Raw genomic sequence first — 19,946 nt, forward strand, 5'->3', positions numbered from 1 at the left:
AGCGGTTTCCCCTTAATTTTTATTATATTATGACAGAGAGGCTACCAATCGACCATTGCAAAATACTTGTCGTAATTGGCTGCAAATTTTGTGATAGAGTTTTACTGAGGTAAGACTAAATTTGCTATTTTAATTCTGGACAAACGATTCTCCCGAGAACACACCCTTAAGGTTTAAGCCTCAATATGGCGCTCTACTTATGGCGGCAAACTATGAGGAATTATGCGGCAATTATTAGGTTCAGAATTTTGTCATTAAAATGTATGTCATAATGCTTCATATATTTATATATGCATAAAAATAATTTATTCGTTACTTTAAACTTTATTCTTACTGTTTTATACTTACATTACAATGGGATAGTCCATTGCAATTCGCAGGGATGAATGACTCGTCCAGTTTTTTTTTCAAAATTGCAATCAACTTTGGATTACAACTAACTTTTTATTAAAAGGTAACACACAATAATAGATATTGAAATAAGATCCCACTTCTTGTTTCCACACAAGAAACTACAGTTTTCCCTAGTATATGCTTGTAGGTAAACATTGACTGTAAATCCGATGCTTTTATATATGAATTCTTGTTCTTCCTTATAATACACATTTTAACCCTTTAAACATTGGCAACAGCCGGGATAATTTTTTGATATATCTCAATTCCTTTCAAGAAAACCGTCTCGTTCAAATATTCATCGTGGTCGTGTAGGAGAATCGGGGTACTATTAATGGGAGAAAATCCAATTGCTGGGATCCCCACCTATAAAAATTAAACATAAGTTTATTTTACAATAAAATCCCCAATCTGGGATCTCTTAATATGATTCACACAATGTACAACCACCACGTTACATTTTATGCTATTTTACCTCTCTCACATATCGGCTGTCTGTGCCTCCTGGAAATATCAATGTCCTCAGCTTAAGGTTCCTATAATAAAAAAAGACAATTACGCCAATATTCCGAGTTAAACCATTACAAAATTTGGTCATGTTTTCGAGGTCTGAAACCATAACTGTGGATTATATTTATGCGGCAGCTAAATCGTAGGATTATAATTACGAAATCCATATTTCATAGCCGTGCAATTAACTGTATTTGTAACTTTTACCTGGTAGAGAGTTTCTTATTACCAATTCAACCAATAAAAATTGTTTGAAACCGATCAAGTCAGATTTTGATAGCACTTTGCATGTTTTATCTCAACTAGTGAGTTCAGTCACCATATGAAATTTCTCTCGCTTAGCTGTAATACATTTACTTTGTAGCCCTTGATACATTTTGCTCCACGTCAATTTCTTCCCTTTCTGAAGCTTGTCACACAATGTCAACGCTCCCCAGAAAATTATACCTCGTTCACTAATCAATCGTTAAAAAATAGTAGTTAGATGTATCAGAAAATGTTCAATCTAGGGAGAACATGCGTGTGCTTTTTAATTATCTGCTTGAGACCCACACCAGTATTTTATGATGCTTTAGAAACTGAAGATGGTTAACTATTGATTTGATTATTCTCAAAGCACTCTTTGATATTAGAAATCATGTGCACAATTTCACTTACTCCTCACCTAGAAGTCATATTATGAGAGTTGCCAACAGCAATGATAATATTGGCCTATCTTCAAACTCCCCATGTTCACATACAAAAATGTTCTTAATAATTCCTGAAATAATTTAAATACTTAACTTTGACATTGATTTCAAGAAAAACTAAGATATTAAGCAGACGGTGGAACAATGGCAATGTTAAATTTATTTCATAACATAGCAAGATATCAGGTACAAATTTCTCTCCCACAAGAATCCTCAATATTTGAAATATATTTCCTCATGAAATAATTACTTGCGATGATATTGCTTGCACTGCACATGAAATGTATACACTCACGTGCGTGATGCCAGGAGGGTATGGGGGGAGAGTGTGAGGAAGAAGGGAATGGAGTAGATACAAAAACCATTAACAAAGTAATCAATACAAAGGTTAAAGTTGATGGTTTCTGGCGTAACTTTAAAGGACTAACTGCTATTTATTTTGAATAAACTTAGAACTTGGTATACTTCCACAATATTATTTTTAATTCTTAAACGACCATGGTTTCGACAATTAACATAATCTTCAACCCGGTAAGGTTGGTTTGGTAAATGTCACTAGAGTTCACTCATCCGGAGGACACAATGCACCTCCCTCAAAAATAGACATTTAGGAATGAACTTGTTTTTTTTCATGTGAGAACCTGACCCCCTTCACAAAAAAAAACCTATCAAAGCACACAAAATACATTGCATTTCCAAGAAGACACCCTCACTCATAAAATTTAAGGTGAGGCAGTACACGTTTGAGAGTATAAAAATACTAGAAATAAACATTTCCTCTTTCTCACTCAAGGTGGTTTTCTTTCTGACCTAGATCTCACTAATCATGGTTCGCTGAAGCTATTGAAGAAAATTTTTGTTAACTTGCAACTTATGACAATAATATCATTTGTATAAAATGTTATCAATTTATATTATTTATCTTTTTTATACCAAAAATCACAATTATTTGGACCATATGCTTTTAGCCATTACTGATTTAACCCTTCATTGACAAGTCCCTTAGAAAGTTACAAAAACAGTTGCGTGGGTGGGTAAAAAATTAATTTAGACACCATTGGTGCCCCAATTAGTTTTATTTTCAGTGGTATCCCAATTCCCACTTGGGGTGCTTTGTGGGGAACACTTTGAGTGGGTACGCCATCTGTCACATGGGACGTTAAGCTGTGGACCCATCCGTGCCTTTCGTCACTAAGAGTCGGCTAATACCAATGCCGGGTTTCTCTCCACCCTTTCTCCTTTCCCGTCCATCCCTAATGGCGCAAATGACCTTAGCTGTTGGTCGCTTCCCCTTATAACTATTAACTTCATGAATCATATACTCCAAAATTTGAAAACTTGTACATAAATAGAAGGAAAATTTGAAAAAAATCCTGAACAGTACAGGCCACTAAGGGATATAACTGTTTTGAATTTTTGTTGACTCAAAGTCGAATAATTTGGAAGTTTTTCTTCTCATTGAAACTCAATTTTAGACCCGTATACACGTCCATGCAGACAAGACAACTGGCAAGAAGATCACACCATTTAATCATGACACAATGAAGGTCACTATCAAAATTTTCTGATACCTTGACTTCATCTTTGGCAAATATCTATGTTCATTCACTTCAAATTCTCCATCACTTTCTTCTTAACTCCTAGCTACTCCATAGGATTTCAAAGGAAAAAGAATCAAGTTCAAATGTGTCAAATATATATTGTTTTTTGAAAGTGGTGTTCATCGGTGTTACCAAAGGCCAAATTATACATGTTTTGATGGAGTGATAAACATGAACAATTGCAACCGGAATAAACAGCTAAGACTTAATCATTAGTGCTCGACTCATATTTCATACAGCACACTCCCCACTCATTTATTAAACAATAAGTGAGAAAAGTAAGTAAGAAAAACTGAATACATTTATGGAAATGTTGAAATGAATCCACAATATCTATTGCATTCATCAAGACTGAATCAAGATTTTGAAAGAAATTTACCAATTCAGCAATTTTATTTTTTCATAAGAATAAAACCAAAAGAATTTTGTATGTATGCATGGCATATTGCAATGCTAGACACCAACTGAATAATTTTACTAAATATTGAGTGACTAAGCACAACACAGTAGGGTTAAAATGGCTGTAAAATGCAAGTAAAAATAGCTACTACAAATAGGAACTTGAAATGATTATATTCATATGAAAATATATATCATTCTGCTTCTTCATACTGCCACAATGTGACTCAGTGAAGAATATTGATCTTTTTTATGGTTTAAGAGAAAGATATTAGCCATTCTATAATTTTCCATAATGGTATTGTATTTCTAATGGTATTTTTTCTACTGTTAGGAGTTAATTATCCTTTGCTATTAACTATTGATTTAAAGTTTCCATCTATAACAAACATCAATATGGCATTTGTGGCACTTCAGTCAGCCAAGGGAAATCAGGCAAGGGGGAGTATTTTACAGTTGGCAACAAGGGGTATTAGCTGCAGGTGCCCACATTAATGCACTGTCCTTCTCTTGAGCCATAACTCTTCCACTGAAAATGGACTTCTACTCCAGCGCAAGCGCCGCCAAGTTTTGTCAAGTTTTGCATATTAACATTTCCAGGGTAGTTTACTAAATTGCAAGTCAAAAAAACAGCCCAGAAGGAAATTCAGTGTGCTGACAGGAAGGATGGAGTTATGTGTTTCTATATTTTGGGGTTTATTTGAGCGTAGTAACAAGAAAGTGATGTCTAGTTTGATAAGACTTCCTCAGGGTATCAAATTTGGGTTCTAGAGTCAAAATGAAGAATGCTACATTTGGAGCAGAGGTGGAAACAAATGTGATCCCCTACAACATTCCGGAATATGCAAACCTCATTGCAACGTCTGTTCCCATTATATCAATGCTTATATTTCGACTAAATTCAACATTATGAGCCAACAGAAAGATATTTAGATGCCATTAGAAGTTATAAGTATGGTTTGTGACAAGTTTAACACTACAGTAAACAATTGATATCATCCATGTGCTAATGGATGCACGATAAAGCAAAGGTAACTGAAAGTGGAAAATATGGTCGTTAGGTACATGTAAATGTTCATGTAAACAGAGTGTCATTCCTTGAGATTAACTGGTTTTTTTTTTAACTGTGGAAAGTACAATTTTTTCTGATTTTCAGCCAATTTTATAATGGTGGAATTATAGCTTCACGAGAACTCAGAACTACCATCAAATAATAGCAGGAAGTATTTTCCCCAGAAAGCTAAACCAATCAATCACATATCCGGGGGAAAACCAAATGACTGATGAAAAACTAATATCTTCAAAGAAGCACTGAATTGGATTCATATGCATTACATGATACCCGTTAAAGGACAACTCTTTTGTAGCATAGTAAAGCTTATGCATTTGCCCAACTTAGAGGAGAATATCAAATTCTCAGGTCTAATGAATGTGAGGGAAATGATAATGGGAAAGTAAAAAACAATTTTAAAATAAAACTTTAAATACTATTGACAACTTCTATTTAATGAAATTTAATACTTTTAAGAAAACTCTGATATTTCGACCTTGTATTTGCTAACATTATATCAAAATTTCAAAGCAGTCAATTATATTTATGATTATTATTTTATTAAAATTTTTAAGTTTTGGGAATACAATAGCACAGATAATCCGCACAGCTGTAATTGAGAGTTTACTGTATTTTAAATTTTGGCATACATTCTCTATGATTTATTAGGTTTCAAAACTAATTGATAATTACACAAACATATAGAAGCTCCTTCATCGGGGAAACATCAGAAAATTCAAATTTTAGCGCGCAAATATGCAGAGAAATAGGCCCTCGGCTGCAATCATGCAAGCAGCAATTGATACACCTACTTCTTCTTCCCCTCCCTGCGCTCCTGGCCCACTTCCATTTTCCTCCACTACCACCAAACCCCCTACTCCAACCATTACCTCTACACATACAGGCTGTTACTTAGGGTAAATAAATTAGCAAGGACAGATTTTGCAATTTTAAACAGGTTTCATCTCCTGATAGTATGCCTAACACTCCTTAGTTATGGAGTTAAGACAGGAAAAAAATTAACAAAAACGTTTGTTAGCGACCGAAAAATGCTACATTTTTCCTACATAAAAATCAATATTAAAGGTAGGAATCTTATAACATCCTTAAGCTGAAGATATGACTACAAGAGTGTGGCCCTTTTCTGGTTATCATCCGAGACTTATGAGATAAAACCTGAAATTTACCAAAATTACTTTCGTCAAAAAACATTTTTTATCATTATTATTGTAGTAATCTATCAGTTTAGGTAAGTCCCAGATGGACACAACAACCAAACAAATATTATGTTCCCCCTAGCAAAACACACCCCAACATCCTACTCTTCAACAAGTCCCTCTACATCTCTGGGTACTTCCTTTCTCTCTTCATCCTATCCAACACCCCTATCCTGTTCCTGCCCTTTCCTCATTTGCCTAACGTCCTCCCCTCTATCACAATCTTCAACATCCCACTACCCATCAATACGCCCTTCATCCATCTTATTTAACATTTAGCTTAGATTTTGGATTTCAATAAAAAGAAACAACCATTCTTTTATTTCCATTTATTCTAGCCACATATATATGGTATTGAATTTCCAATTAACTCAGCAATGCTTGTAACCCATTGGCTGATTGATGAAATAGAGCTTGGTCATCAGCAAACCTAACTGATTTTACAAATTCCCTTTAGACTTTAATTCCTACCTCCAGATCTTCCCATGCCTCTTTCATCATTCCCTACACACATACATTGAACAGCACCAGTGACAACGGACAATTCTGTCTTACTTCTCTTCCAAAGACTACCCATCCAGACTCTTCATCCCCCTCTTGCACCTGAGCAGTCTGAGACATGCACAAGTTGCGGATTGGCCTCCTTTCCCTCCAATCTATTCCTATTTTATGCAATATATTCATTCTTTTCTTAATTTACATTATTGAATGCCCTTTTAAAATTTACAAAACAGGCAAATACTTCCTGGTTATATTCTATGTTCCTCTCTATTAGTGACTTCATTAATACAATGGCATCACGTGTGCCTCTCCCCTTCCTCAACCCAAACTGATCATCCCCTAAATGATCATTTGCCCTGATCTCAATTCTTTTGCTGATGATCCTGAGAACCACTAAAACTGGATGTGAAATCAAACTTATTGTTCTGTAGTCCTCACATGATGTAGCCCTTACCTTTTTTGAAACAGGAACTAACACATCCTACAGTCACTTCCGGCCAGATTCCATTCTCATTAATGCTAATAATTAATCCATAAAAGCTCTTCCTCCCATATTATCCTAATTCTTTAAGTAGTTCAGCAGGAATGTTGTCTACCCCAAGGCCTTATTTGATTTCATTTCCCTAAATGCCCTTCCTATCTCAGCGAGTATGCCAGGACCCCTCATTTACATCATATTCTCTTTCTATTTCTAACTTTGTTGGTCTAAGTTCTTTACCATGCAGCTCATCTATATATTCCTTCCATCTGTGTTGGATCTTGCAACTATTATCTTACCTGAGTTATCTCTAACTGTTTGCACAGATCTTCCCTTCTTACTTCCCAATAGTGTTTTAACCTTCTTATATAGTGCACCAATTTCACCCTTCCTCTGTTAACTTTCCATATTCTTGCACTGCATCTTCCATCATGCTACTTTTGCTTTAACTGTTACTCATCTCAATTTATCATTTAACTCTTTGGACTACCTTCTGCCTAGCTCTTTATTTACATTCTTCCATTTCCTTCCCTCATTTACCTTTCTACTCATCTCATCAGTGACCCATGTTTTTCTTGCCCTTTTCTGATCATAGCAGTTGCTATAGTTTATTCTGTAACTTTAGATATGATTTTTTGATATATTTCCATTTTTTCCCTATACCACTCGCCTCTTTTCCCTCATACACGATTTTCTCTACAGCCTGCTGAAACTCCTTCCTTTCCAATCCATTTAATTTTCTGCATTCCATTTCCTAATCCACCTCCGCTGCCTATTCTTTTTGAATCGGACACTACACTTCATGACTACTTAATGGTGATCAGAGCCCACATTCGCAGAGGTATTTTCCATGTATACCCACACCTTTCGTGGTGCCTGAACCTAGTGTTGGTGATGACTAACACCTGTCTCCTGCAGAAGTCAACTGCTTTCTCCCCGCAATCATTCCTCGTGCCTAAACTGTAGTCCCCCACCTCATCACCATCTTTTCCTTCCCCTTCCGTCGTATTCCAATCCCCCATCACTATCAAATGTTTCCCTGCAGGAACACACATGATTATGTCCTCTAACTGATCGTATACCCTATCCACTTCTTCTTCTCTACGATTACTTGGTATGTATGACCTGAACAATGAGGTTCGTCGGTTCTGCATTTATCTCTACTAGTAATTTTCTATTTGTCGCTTGCTCTATGTTGACTATGCTTCTTCCTACCTTTTTATTCAATATTATGGCAACCCCTGGTAGGCTCTTGCCCCCTCTGCTATACATTATTCTATCACCATCACTTCAGTAATCCCCGCCATCCTTCCATCTCACCTCGCATAGATCTAAAATATCTCTACTTCCTCTTTCCATCTCTCGCTTTATATTCTCTAATTTTCCTGTCCTCAGCTTTGTCCTCACATTCAAAGTTCCTATTATAACTCATTCGGTCCACTTCTTCTGCATCTTCTTGGCTGCTGCCGAACGTGTTTGGCAAGGGTTTCGTGAGATTATGACCGCAGAAGCCTTGCCTCTCCTGCTGCCAGGTACGTCACATGGCTGATTCCTGTAGTTGCCAGGACTCATTTTCTCTATACTGTTCATTGTAAAAATCATGGGATTAATAATTGAGGTGGTTTCCCGGTGCCTTCCTCAATAGTATTTTTAACGTGACAAAATCACTCAAAGGCCGCATTGGAGTCTTTGCAGCCATCTCGCTGAGGAACAGAGAAAGTACACCCTTAAAAAATGAAATTTTCATTCCCTTGATAATAATACTGTTCCCATAATATGAATAGCACTACATAAGAAAAGGATGTACAATTGCATCACGCTAAACTCACTTCTGTAAAAATAATGTTTGCTTAGTTTATTATTAGAAAAACTTTTTGTTTTATGGATTGATTTAAAGTGTTTCGTTGATAAGGCTCCTACAGAGGCCATTTGTGCCACAACTTTAAGTGAGAAGATAGTTATCACCCAATGAGATTACTTATAAATTGCCTTAGCAGATAATCACAATTTTAAACATCATCATGTAAAAATACATTTCCAAACCTTAAATATAGAAGAATTCTGTTACTGGAACTATTACATTTTTATGGTGCATGAAATTCACCCATATCACCTGTTGGTTAAAATTCTCTCATTTTCAGCAAATTTACATAGCACATACTCTTTGGAGCACATAACGAGCTCAATTAGGCATGGCTGCAACCCTTTTGCAACTCTCCCTTTGGCTGTAATCAACTTGGGGCATTTATTTTTCATACTTTAGCATCTCCATTCCTTCGGGGAAAATTTTGCTCTGAGATTTTTCACTTAGCACGGAGTACATATACTTACATGGCATCAGTCTCTCTCTTGAATGCCACCCACCATGGGTTTGTTTCATCCAATGGTGTTACAGAAACCTTTGGATTCCTCTGCATAAAAGAGAAGCTAGTGCCAGGGCCAGCCTCTGAGCACCACTTTTCAATGGTGGCCAGAAAGGCCGCATGATCAATCGTCACAGCCAGTCTCACATCAAAGATAACCTGCAGCTCAGGAGGCACCACGTTCGGCTGTACACCACCCTGGAGAGAAAAATGAAGATCTCGCAAACAATGACAACAGGCATAAAATGCATTCACTTTGAATTGTTTATTACTCAACTTATTTATACTCATAGACACTTTCACAGGGAGGGTTGATTGAAAAATTTGATAACATAACTTGTAACTTTGTTCTTAAAATATGTAATGCGGCAACTGTAACATTGGAACTAATTAGGAAAATGCTTGCCACTGCCACTTGCTGAAGACATGGGAGAGTGATTGTTTCACTTTAATTTTACAAGAGCGTCAGTGAACACTGCAGTTGCCGCAGAGCATCATACCTTTCCTCCATCCACTGTATGTGTATGGAAAATCAACCATGAGAATTAGTATTTGATTATGAAAAGAGCCAAAGGGGAATTTTGATTGCTACCAACACATATTGCATACTTTTTACTTCAAACGTTTACCACAAAAAACGCTAAACCCAGAACTTTCTTACACATGCAATAGCAAAGGCTATATTGCTTAAGACATGCCATTAACCACTTACATTTAATCATCCCTGGGGAATCTGCAAGCAGCTCAAGCATGGTCACCAAAATTGGCAGAGTGTAAATTGCAAATAGTTTACATTATTATGGTACAGCAAAACAAACATGACATGGTCAATTTGATAACCAATACTGATGTGCATTGACACAGCACAAGGGGGTGACTTGAGGACAACTGCTCTTAACTCGGCTGTGCTCGCTAAGAGCCCTTGTTATGCTGATATTAAATTGCCAAAAGCATTACCGAGAAAACCAAGGGAAATAGAAATTTATTTGTCATTCCAGTCTTAACTGAATCAGTTCCTGGGAGAACATCAATTCTATACTGTGGGTGAATTCATGTCTCTCTCTGTCGATGAATAATTTTATTCTTACACACACTGTAACTGCTCCTGTTTACTTTTTCATTTGCGATTATCATTTGTATTCAAACTCCAATTGCATTTGTGTCCATTTGGAATATTTGCAAGCAATGTGATGTATTGCATACATGTCTCAAACATATTTTAGGAACCAATAACCATCAATTAATTATCTGAAGCTCAGTTTTAGTCTCTACACTGTCAAGCCCTGCCATTTATTTAATAGATTAACAAGCACTCCTTCCACCTTATTTTATGCTCATCTGGCGACAAAATTTATGCAACATACCAACATTGAGCTAATCTTTGTGATGCAGAAAAAGGCAGTCCGTACCTTATCTAATTCATGTCCACTTGAACACTGTAGACCTCTCTTTTTAAATTTAAAAATTATGACTGTCTACAATTTATATATATTCTATTCATTAGTTCATGTAAAAGAAAATACGAGTATGTACTCCACTGGGGCTGACGTTCACAGCCATAACACCAGAGCAAAGTCTAATATGGATTTTCCATACTGTAGGCTAGACAGGACTTACAAAGTTGAAGGTCTACCTATCAAATTGTTTAATATGCTTCCAAAATCTGTAAAGTCAGCCCGCAATGTCGTGTTCCGCAGGGTGCTGCCTGATTGGCTTACCTCCAATCCTTTATACTCAATACAGGAGTATTATGAGCTCGACCTTACTAGCCTAAAATTATAAGGTCTAGCGTGAGTAGAATACTAGGTGTATGTACGCAAATATTTTCAAATAAGTATTTTATGTGATTGTATATTGTGCTGTGTACTATATTATCCAGGAACAACTGTATGTTCCTAAATGACGACATCTAGCATATGTGAATATGATTATAAGATGAATAAAGTATATTATTATTATTGGCTACCAACTGAAAATGAATTTGGCAGGTACATGAAAGCTGCATATATTTAAAATAACACCATTCTTTTATGTTCAGGCAAATCCATTAATCAATAAGACATTGAATTCTGGAACCCTACCATTTTGCAATAAAGTGGAAAGCAGTCAGGAAAAGAGTTCTTGTCTGAAAAATTGAAAATATGGGGGAAACGGAGTAAAAACATTGATGGCACAAATACACACAGTACAAATACACTAAGGGCTAAGGTCACTAGTAACTCAACTAGATGTTTCAATAATATTCAGAGCATTCCCTTTCAAGTTAAAGGAAACAGGACAGGATCATATATTTCCATAATTGTTACATGTGGCTGTGAATGGCATTGCTTTTAAACAATAGGAAAAACTTCTTCCAGATGTCATAATTACTTTTAAGTTTCATTTATACAGTACCAATTCAAAAAAATTAAATATGCACCAAAATAACAAACAAATACCTTATTTTCCCATCGATATCATGCACCCAGAACTTTATAGTTTATCATGAATTTGTATAGATACTACAAGCCCTGGGCTTCATAGTTATCTTGAACTTGTATAGATGCCGCGCAACTGTATTTACATATATATATCACACATATACATACATATATATATATATATATATATATATATATATATATACACATATACATACATACATATATATATATATATATATATATATATATATATATATATATATATATATATATATATATATATATATATATATACACATATATACATACATACATATACATACATACATATACATACATATATATATTATATATTTTCAAATTTTTCAATTTCCCCCATATTTTCAATTTTTCAGACAAGAACTCTTTTCCTGACTGCTTTCCACTTTATTGCAAAATGGTAGGGTTCCAGAATTCAATGTCTTATTGATTAATGGATTTGCCTGAACATAAAAGAATGGTGTTATTTTAAATATATGCATGTATGTATACATACATATACATACATACATATACATACATACATATACATACATACATATACATACATACATATACATACATACATATACATACATACATATACATACATACATATACATACATACATATACATATATATATATATATATATATATATATATATATATATATATATATATATATATATATATATATATAAATGTGTGGGTCACGGTTGTCCAGGGGGTAGAGCGTTGGTCTACTGACGGGAGGGTCCCAGGTTCGATTGCCGGGCACTCTGGGCACCTGCATCTCCACCCAAGCTATGTGATTTTTTGGGTACAAGGTCTTCCTGGGAAACCATAACCGGCACAGGGAAAGGAACTGGCCCCCCTACCCTGATGTGTGAATTTCATAATTATATATATATATATATATATATATATATATATATATATATATATATATATATATATATATATATATATAAACCATAAACACAGTAATCAACCAGAAGTTACGTTTATTAGGTGATGGTAGAGTTCACCCAGTACTAAGCCCGATGGTGTGTGAAATTCACACATCAGGGTAGGGGGGCCAGTTCCTTTCCCTGTGCCGGTTATGGTTTCTCAGAAAGACCTTGTACCCAAAAAATCACATAACTTGGGTGGAGCTGCAGGTGCCCAGAGTGCCCGGCAATCGAACCTGGGACCCTCCCGTCAGTAGACCAACGTGTATATATATATATATATATATATATATATATATATATATATATATATATATATATATTTTTTTTTTTTTTTTTTTAAGGTTATCTACCGGTTAAGGTAGGTTTTTCGATGGACACAACTACCAAACAAATATTTTGTGACTACTAACAAAACACAACCTTAAATTCTGCTCTACACCAGGTCCCTCTTCATCTCTGAGTACTTTCTTCCTCCCTTCATCCCGTCAAACATCCCTATCCTGTTCCTTCCCTTTCCTCTTTTGCCCAACATTCTACCCTCTATCACAGTCTTCAACATCCCACTGCCGGTCAACACCCCCTTCATCCACTTTTCCTGCCTCCATAGGATTGCTCCCAACAAACCCCTCTCTTCGCCCACCATACCAAGTACTTCCTCATTTGTTTTCTTCTCTGTCCATTTCACAAAATTTCAAAAGCCCCCAATCTACGTCTATCCTCCTGCTTCAATGACCATGTTTCGGTGCTGTACATGACTACGCTCAATGTCAAAACTTTTGACGAGTCTTTTCTCTTTTCTTAACATCCTTACTCAAAGTCCCCGTCATCAACTCCCTCCTCCTCGTGAAAGCCTCTTTGCCTAGCGCAATTCTTCTCCTTACGTCCCTACTACTTTGACCGTGTTGGTCCAAAACACTACCGAGATACGTAAACTGTTCTACCTGCTCTAGTTTTTGCCCTCCTATTTTAATGTTAAGCTTGCCCTTTTTCTTTCTAGAAAATCGCATAACCTTTGTTTTATTAATGTTGATTCTCATCCCATACCTGTCGCACTGAATTTCCAATTCACTCAGCAATGCTTGCAGCCCCTTGGCTGACTGACAAACTAAAGCTTGGTCATCAGCAAACCTAACTGATTTTACGAATTCCCCGCCCACTTTCATTCCTACCTCTAGTTCTTCCCATGCCTCTTTGATCATTTCCTCTGCATACAGGTTGAACAGCAACGGTGATAATGGGCAACCCTGCCTTACACCCCTTCCTAACACTGCCCATCCTGACTCCCCGTTTCCCACCCGCACCTGAGCAGTCTGAGACATGTACAGGTTGCGGATTAGCCTCCTTTCCCTCCAATCTATTCCTATTTTCTGCAATATACTCATTAGTTTTTCCCAATTCACTCTATCAAACGCTTTTTCGAAATCTACGAAACAGGCAAATACCTCCTGGTTGTGTTCTATATTCCTCTCGATTAATAACCTCATTACTGCAATGGCATCACGCGTACCTCTCCCCTTCCTAAACCCAAACTGATCATCCCCTAAGTAATCATTTGCCCTACTCTCTATCCGTTTGTTTATGATCCTGAGAACAACTTTAGCTGCGTGGGATATCAAACTAATTGTCCTATAGTCCTCACATGACGTGGCCTTTACCTTTTTCGGAATCGGAACTAAAACTGCTCTCACAAAGTCTTCCGGCCAGATTCCCTCCTCATAAATGCTACGGATCAGCCCATATAGCCTCTTCCTCCCACATTTTCCTAAGCATTTTAAAAGTTCCACGGGAATGTTATCTACCCCCACGGCCTTATTTAGTTTCATCTCCCTTAATGCCCTTTCTATCTCATTGTCTAGTATGCCTGGACCTAAGCTGTCTTCCTCTACGTCATTTTCTTTTTCAATGTCTAACTGTGTTGGTCTGAGTTCTTTACTATACAGTTCTTCTATATACTCCTTCCATCTCTCTTGGATCTTTCCTGCGTCAACTATTACCTTACCCGCCTTATCTCTAACTATTAGCATAGCTCTTCCTTTCTTACTTCCCGATAACGATTTAACTTTGCTGTACAGCGCACCGATTTCGCCCTTCCTCTGGAGACTTTCCATATCCTCGCACTGCGTCTTCCACCATGCGTCTTTTGCCTTATTTGTTGCCCGCCTCAATTTATTGTTCAATTCTTTGTACTTCATTTTGCCTAATTCTGTATTTATATTCTTCCATTTTCGCCGCTCATCCATCTTTGTAATCATCTCATCCGTGATCCATGGTTTCCTAGTCCTTTTAGCGTTAACGGTTCCAATAGTGTCTTTTGCGGCTTTAGACAACCCTTTTTTGATCATTTCCCATTCTTCTTCGATAGTAATAAGCCCTTTACCATCCTCCATTATTTTCTCTACCGCCTGTTTGTATTCCTTCCTTTTCAACCCATTTAATGCTTCTACATTCCATTTTCTAACTCGCCGCCCCTGCCTTATCTTTTTGAAACGTACGCTACATTTCATAACAACTAAATTGTGGTCTGAGTCCGCATCCGCTCCCGGAAAGCTGTGGGAATTTATCACACTATTCCTAAACCTGTGTCTAACCAGGATATAATCTAGCTGATATCTTCCTGTGTCACCTGGCATTTTCCATGTATACCTGCGTCTTTTGTGGTGTCTAAACCAAGTGTTGGTGATGACTAACCCCTGTCTCCTGCAGAACTCAACTGCTTTCTCCCCGCGGTCATTCCTCGTGCCTAAACCATAGTCGCCCACCTCATCACCATCTCTTCCTTCGCCTACCGTCGCATTCATATCCCCCATCACTATCAAATGTTTCCCTGCTGGAACACACGCGATCATGTCCTCTAACTGATCGTATATCTTATCGACCTCTTCTTCCTTATGGTTGCTCGGTGGCATGTATACCTGAATAATAACTAAGTTCGTCGGTTCTGCTTTTATCTCCACTAGTAGTATTCTATCCGTTACCTGCTCTATGTTGACTACGCTTCTTCCTACCTCTTCATTTAATACTATGGCAACCCCTCGTTGGCTCTCGTCCCCACCGCTGTATATTATTCTATACTTATCACTCCAGTAATCCCCGCTATCTTTCCATCTCACCTCGCATAGACCTAAAATATCTATATTTCCCCTTTCCATCTCTTGCTTAACATTCTCCAATTTCCCTGTCCTCATCATTGTCCTAACATTCCACGTTCCTATTCTAACTAATTTTGTCTTCTTCTCCTGCGTCTTCTGTCCTGCTGCTGCTGGTTTTCCCTTGCAAGGGTTTCGTGGGATGACGACCGCGGAAGCCTTGCCTCCCCCGCTGCCGGGCACGACACACGGCCGATTGGGCCGAGCCCCGTGGTTGCCAGGACTCAAATTATCTCTATTGTCCATCATATTTTTCTAGGGAATGATAATTGAGGTGGTTTCCCGTTGCCTTCCTCAATAGTGTTTTTAACGTGACACCATCACTTACTGGCCGCCCCACTGGGGTCAGACGCCATTGCAGCCGCCTCACTGAGGAACAGACGCTGCGTGGACTACCTTTCGTCTGGCTCCTAACCTTCGACCTATCTGGCATGGGTGACCCTACCAGGAGCAATAATTATTACTCCCGCCAGCACAGCTCTAGGGGTCATCGGAACGCACAAGCCCTTCCACCACGTCAAGGTTGTAGTCCGGGGAGGGGATATATATATATATATATATATATATATATATATATATGTAAAAACACAGATTTAGATTTTTAGAATATAGAAACACAAAGAAAGGACACTCACAATTTGCTATTTGACGTTTCGACAGCACGGCTGTCGTCTTCAGAATCTTAAACGTCAAATAGCAAATTGTGAGTGTCCTTTCTTTGTGTTTCTATATTCTAAAAATCTAAATCTGTGTTTTTACATATTTGTGCGTCGCCGAAGAGCGTTCCATTTCGAAGATATTTTATATATATATATATATATATATATATATATATATATATATATACACATATATATACATATATATACATATATATACATATATATACATATATATATACATATATATATACATACATATATATATATGTGTGTGTGTGTGTATACATACACATATACATACATATACACACACAGACACACACACACATATATATTTCTATATATCTATATATACATATATAATATATATACACACACATTCAATCAAACGGCATCCTGCCAAACGGCAAACAAATACTCATTTATATGGAAACAGATATAAGGAAAAGGGATAGGAACACACATGAAGGACGAACACAGGAGAGGTCGGGAAGGCGGAATCAAATAGATCACCAATGTAAAAATATTTCCTGGACCGGGATTTGAACTCCGAATCTTTCCACTTTCCAGACGGAGGCTCTTAACCACTTGAGCTAAGGAAACTTTAATTTACAATGAGATCTGCGATGCTTTATGCAACCAAGTGCCCCGATTCTTTGGCCAAGAGATGGCATTAGGGCCATCTCTTTATTTTTACACGCACACACACACACACAGTGTGTGTGCGTGTAAAAATACGTCTTTATCGGATGTGTGCGCGTAAAAATACGTCAATGTTTAATTTTTTCAATTTTCATTACATAACACGCATCGTAATTTTTTGATCATCTGAACATTTTTGTATGGATATAAGCGTGCGTTATTGATGGGAAAATACGGTAAATCAAAGCAAAGTAACAGTAGACATGGTGTCACATCCACACTATGCTTAAACCCATTCTTTTCTAGCTTGCAATGTTTTCCCTTAGGAACAGCAGATTTCAGAGAAATGATGTTGAAAAGGGCTTTGTGCAACTCACGGAGACACATTTTATTTAGGTACCGTATTTACCTATCCATACAAAAATGTTCAGATGATCTAAAAAAAATGACGATGCGCGGTATGTGATGAAAATTGAAAAAATTCACATATTTACACACCTATGTAAACAATATTTTAAAAAGGAATCTCGGAAGAATAAATTTGTCTGGAAGCATACCTATCTAACTTCATTCCATTTTAGACAGATCTGCCACTGTTATAGTTATTTCAGCTCACAAATTCGTGAGAAAAAGAAAAAACGTACAATTTCTGTATTTAATTTATTCTGATACGTAATATTCTTTTATTCCAAAACACAGTACTTCACGTATACGTAGAGTACGTCGTATTATATACACGAACGTATACATTTATGATAGTATAGGTAGATCACTCGAATCCGCGAAATTCGTCACCTGAATCACAATTAAATTAATTAAGTACATTTATTATTTCTTCAGGCACATCATCGAGTTCTCTCTCCGAAGTTGGCTCTTCCTCATCTTCTAGCACTGGCATTGAAATATTACCTCAAGCTTTTTCAAATCCATTTTTATGCAGGTCCCTCTGACACCCTGCCAGCTTTCCAGGATCCACCGGCTTATTTCTTCATAAAACACTTTTAATCCTTCCCGATTCTGTGTAGTTTTTCATACCTGACATCATATACGTGTCCCAACTGGAACGTAACTTTTATTTAAAAGATTTATTAATGGATAAATCTTAGCAGCCTCGCGAGTTCGTTTTTCTTTCCCGAAATTGATTACGAATAAAAGGGGCACACAAACCTATGTCTCGTGTCGACTCACGAATCATAACGAAAAAGGAATAAGGCGTCATATTGTGTTGGCTTGTAATATTGTTTATTTTTTGATCATTCTGCTGTTTGGAATGAATTTCAATCGCCTGGCTCTAATCTTCTGTATACTTACGGTAGATGTAGCCACCAGCAATTAGATTTCAAGTATTCTTTGGTTGTTACCATCAATTAGTACATGGATATATAAGTATTCTAAGGCACAATATGTATAACTTTTACGCTCTAATATAAAAACAGATGCGCGGCATCTATACACGTACAAGATAACTATAAAGCCATGGGCGTGCGATACCTATACAAATTCATGATAACTACTAAGTTCTGTGTGCGCGTTATCGATGGGAAAATACGGTATTATAGTTTTGAACCTAGAACACTGAGAATGTCCTCAAAAGAATGGGAGGGAAACAAGTGGTCGACTGTGGAAATGCATCCCACTATGAACTGCCCCAAGAAGAAGATTAAGAGGGTGACGTTTGATTCTTTGTGCAGAGTAGCAAAATCTTTCACAGATACATTGAATCGGCACTGTCTTTCACCACCAAATTGAAGGTGCTCTGGTTTGGACTGCCAGGCGAACAGCATTCCCCGGTCATCAATGCTGTTCTTTAGTTTTCAAGAATTTAATATAATATTATTGCTAGGGTCATAATGATTATACCGACAAATATTTATTGCTTTCTTAGATAATTTCTTTAATGCTTTATATAGATCTGACAATAACGTGAGGACCAGACCATACACTGATACCATTGATTAGGGTTTGCTTACTACCTGGTAGGATAGAAAGGGCATTGGGGGAACTTAAATTCCTATTTCAAAAAAGGGAACGGCAGCAATATTTTGTACAAGAAATCAGGACTACAGACAATAAGTTTGATTATGAACGCAGCAAAAGTAGCTCTCAGGAGCATCAAAAAAACGATGGAGAGCAGGGCAAATGATTACTTAGGGGATGATCAGTTTGGGTTAAGGAAGGGGAGAGGCATGCGTGATGCAATTGCAGTGATGAGGCCACCAATCGAGAGGAACATAGACTACAATCAGAATGTATTTGCCTGTTTCGTAGATTTTGAAAAGCCATTTGATAGAGTGAAATAAAAAAACTAATGAATATTATATTGAAGGAAATACTAGTAGATTGGAGGGAAAGGAGGTTAATACACAACCTGTACATGTCTCAGACTGCTCAGGTGCGAGTGGGGAATGGGGAGTCCGGATGGGCAGTGTTAGGAAGAGGTGTAAGGCAGGGTTGCCCATTATCACCATTACTATTCAACGTATAGTATATGTGGAGGAAATGATTAAAGAGGTATGGGAAGACTTGGAGGTAGGAATTATAGTCGGTGGAGAATTCGTAAAGCCAGTTAGGTCTGCTGATGACCAAGCTTTAGTTTGTCAGTCAGCCAAGGGGCTGCAAGAATTGCTGAGTGAATTGGAAATTCAGTGCGACAGGTATGGGATGAGAATCAATATTAACAAAACAAAGGTTATGCAATTTTCTAGAAATAAAAAGGCTTAGCTAAACATTAACTTAGGAGGGCAAAAACTAGAGCAGGTAGAACAGTTTACGTATCTCGGTAGTGTTTTGGACCAACAGGGTCAAAGTAGTAGGGGCGTAAGGAGAAGAATTGCGCTAGGCAAAGAGGCTATCACAAGGAGGAGGGAGTTCATGACAGGGACGTTGAGCAAGGATGTT

General features: G+C 37.1%; 1 protein-coding gene across 1 annotated transcript in view; it reads right to left on the reverse strand.

Annotated features, from left to right (window-relative positions):
- Positions 1–337: 337 nt before the first annotated feature.
- Positions 338–19,946, reverse strand: part of LOC139691541 (aminoacylase-1-like) — a 36,111-nt gene continuing 16,502 nt past the window's right edge. Inside the window, exons 6-8 of the mRNA XM_071589414.1 lie at positions 9,171–9,400; positions 869–929; positions 338–759 (exon numbers count right to left, since the gene is read on the reverse strand). Coding sequence (XP_071445515.1) covers positions 616–759; positions 869–929; positions 9,171–9,400 — 435 coding nt within the window. The 3' untranslated portion in view covers positions 338–615. The remainder of the gene's footprint in view (positions 760–868; positions 930–9,170; positions 9,401–19,946) is intronic.

This window comes from Hetaerina americana, unplaced genomic scaffold (assembly GCF_022747635.1).
Source record: "Hetaerina americana unplaced genomic scaffold, ioHetAmer1.1.p SCAF_37, whole genome shotgun sequence".
NCBI classification, from domain to species: domain Eukaryota; kingdom Metazoa; phylum Arthropoda; class Insecta; order Odonata; family Calopterygidae; genus Hetaerina; species Hetaerina americana.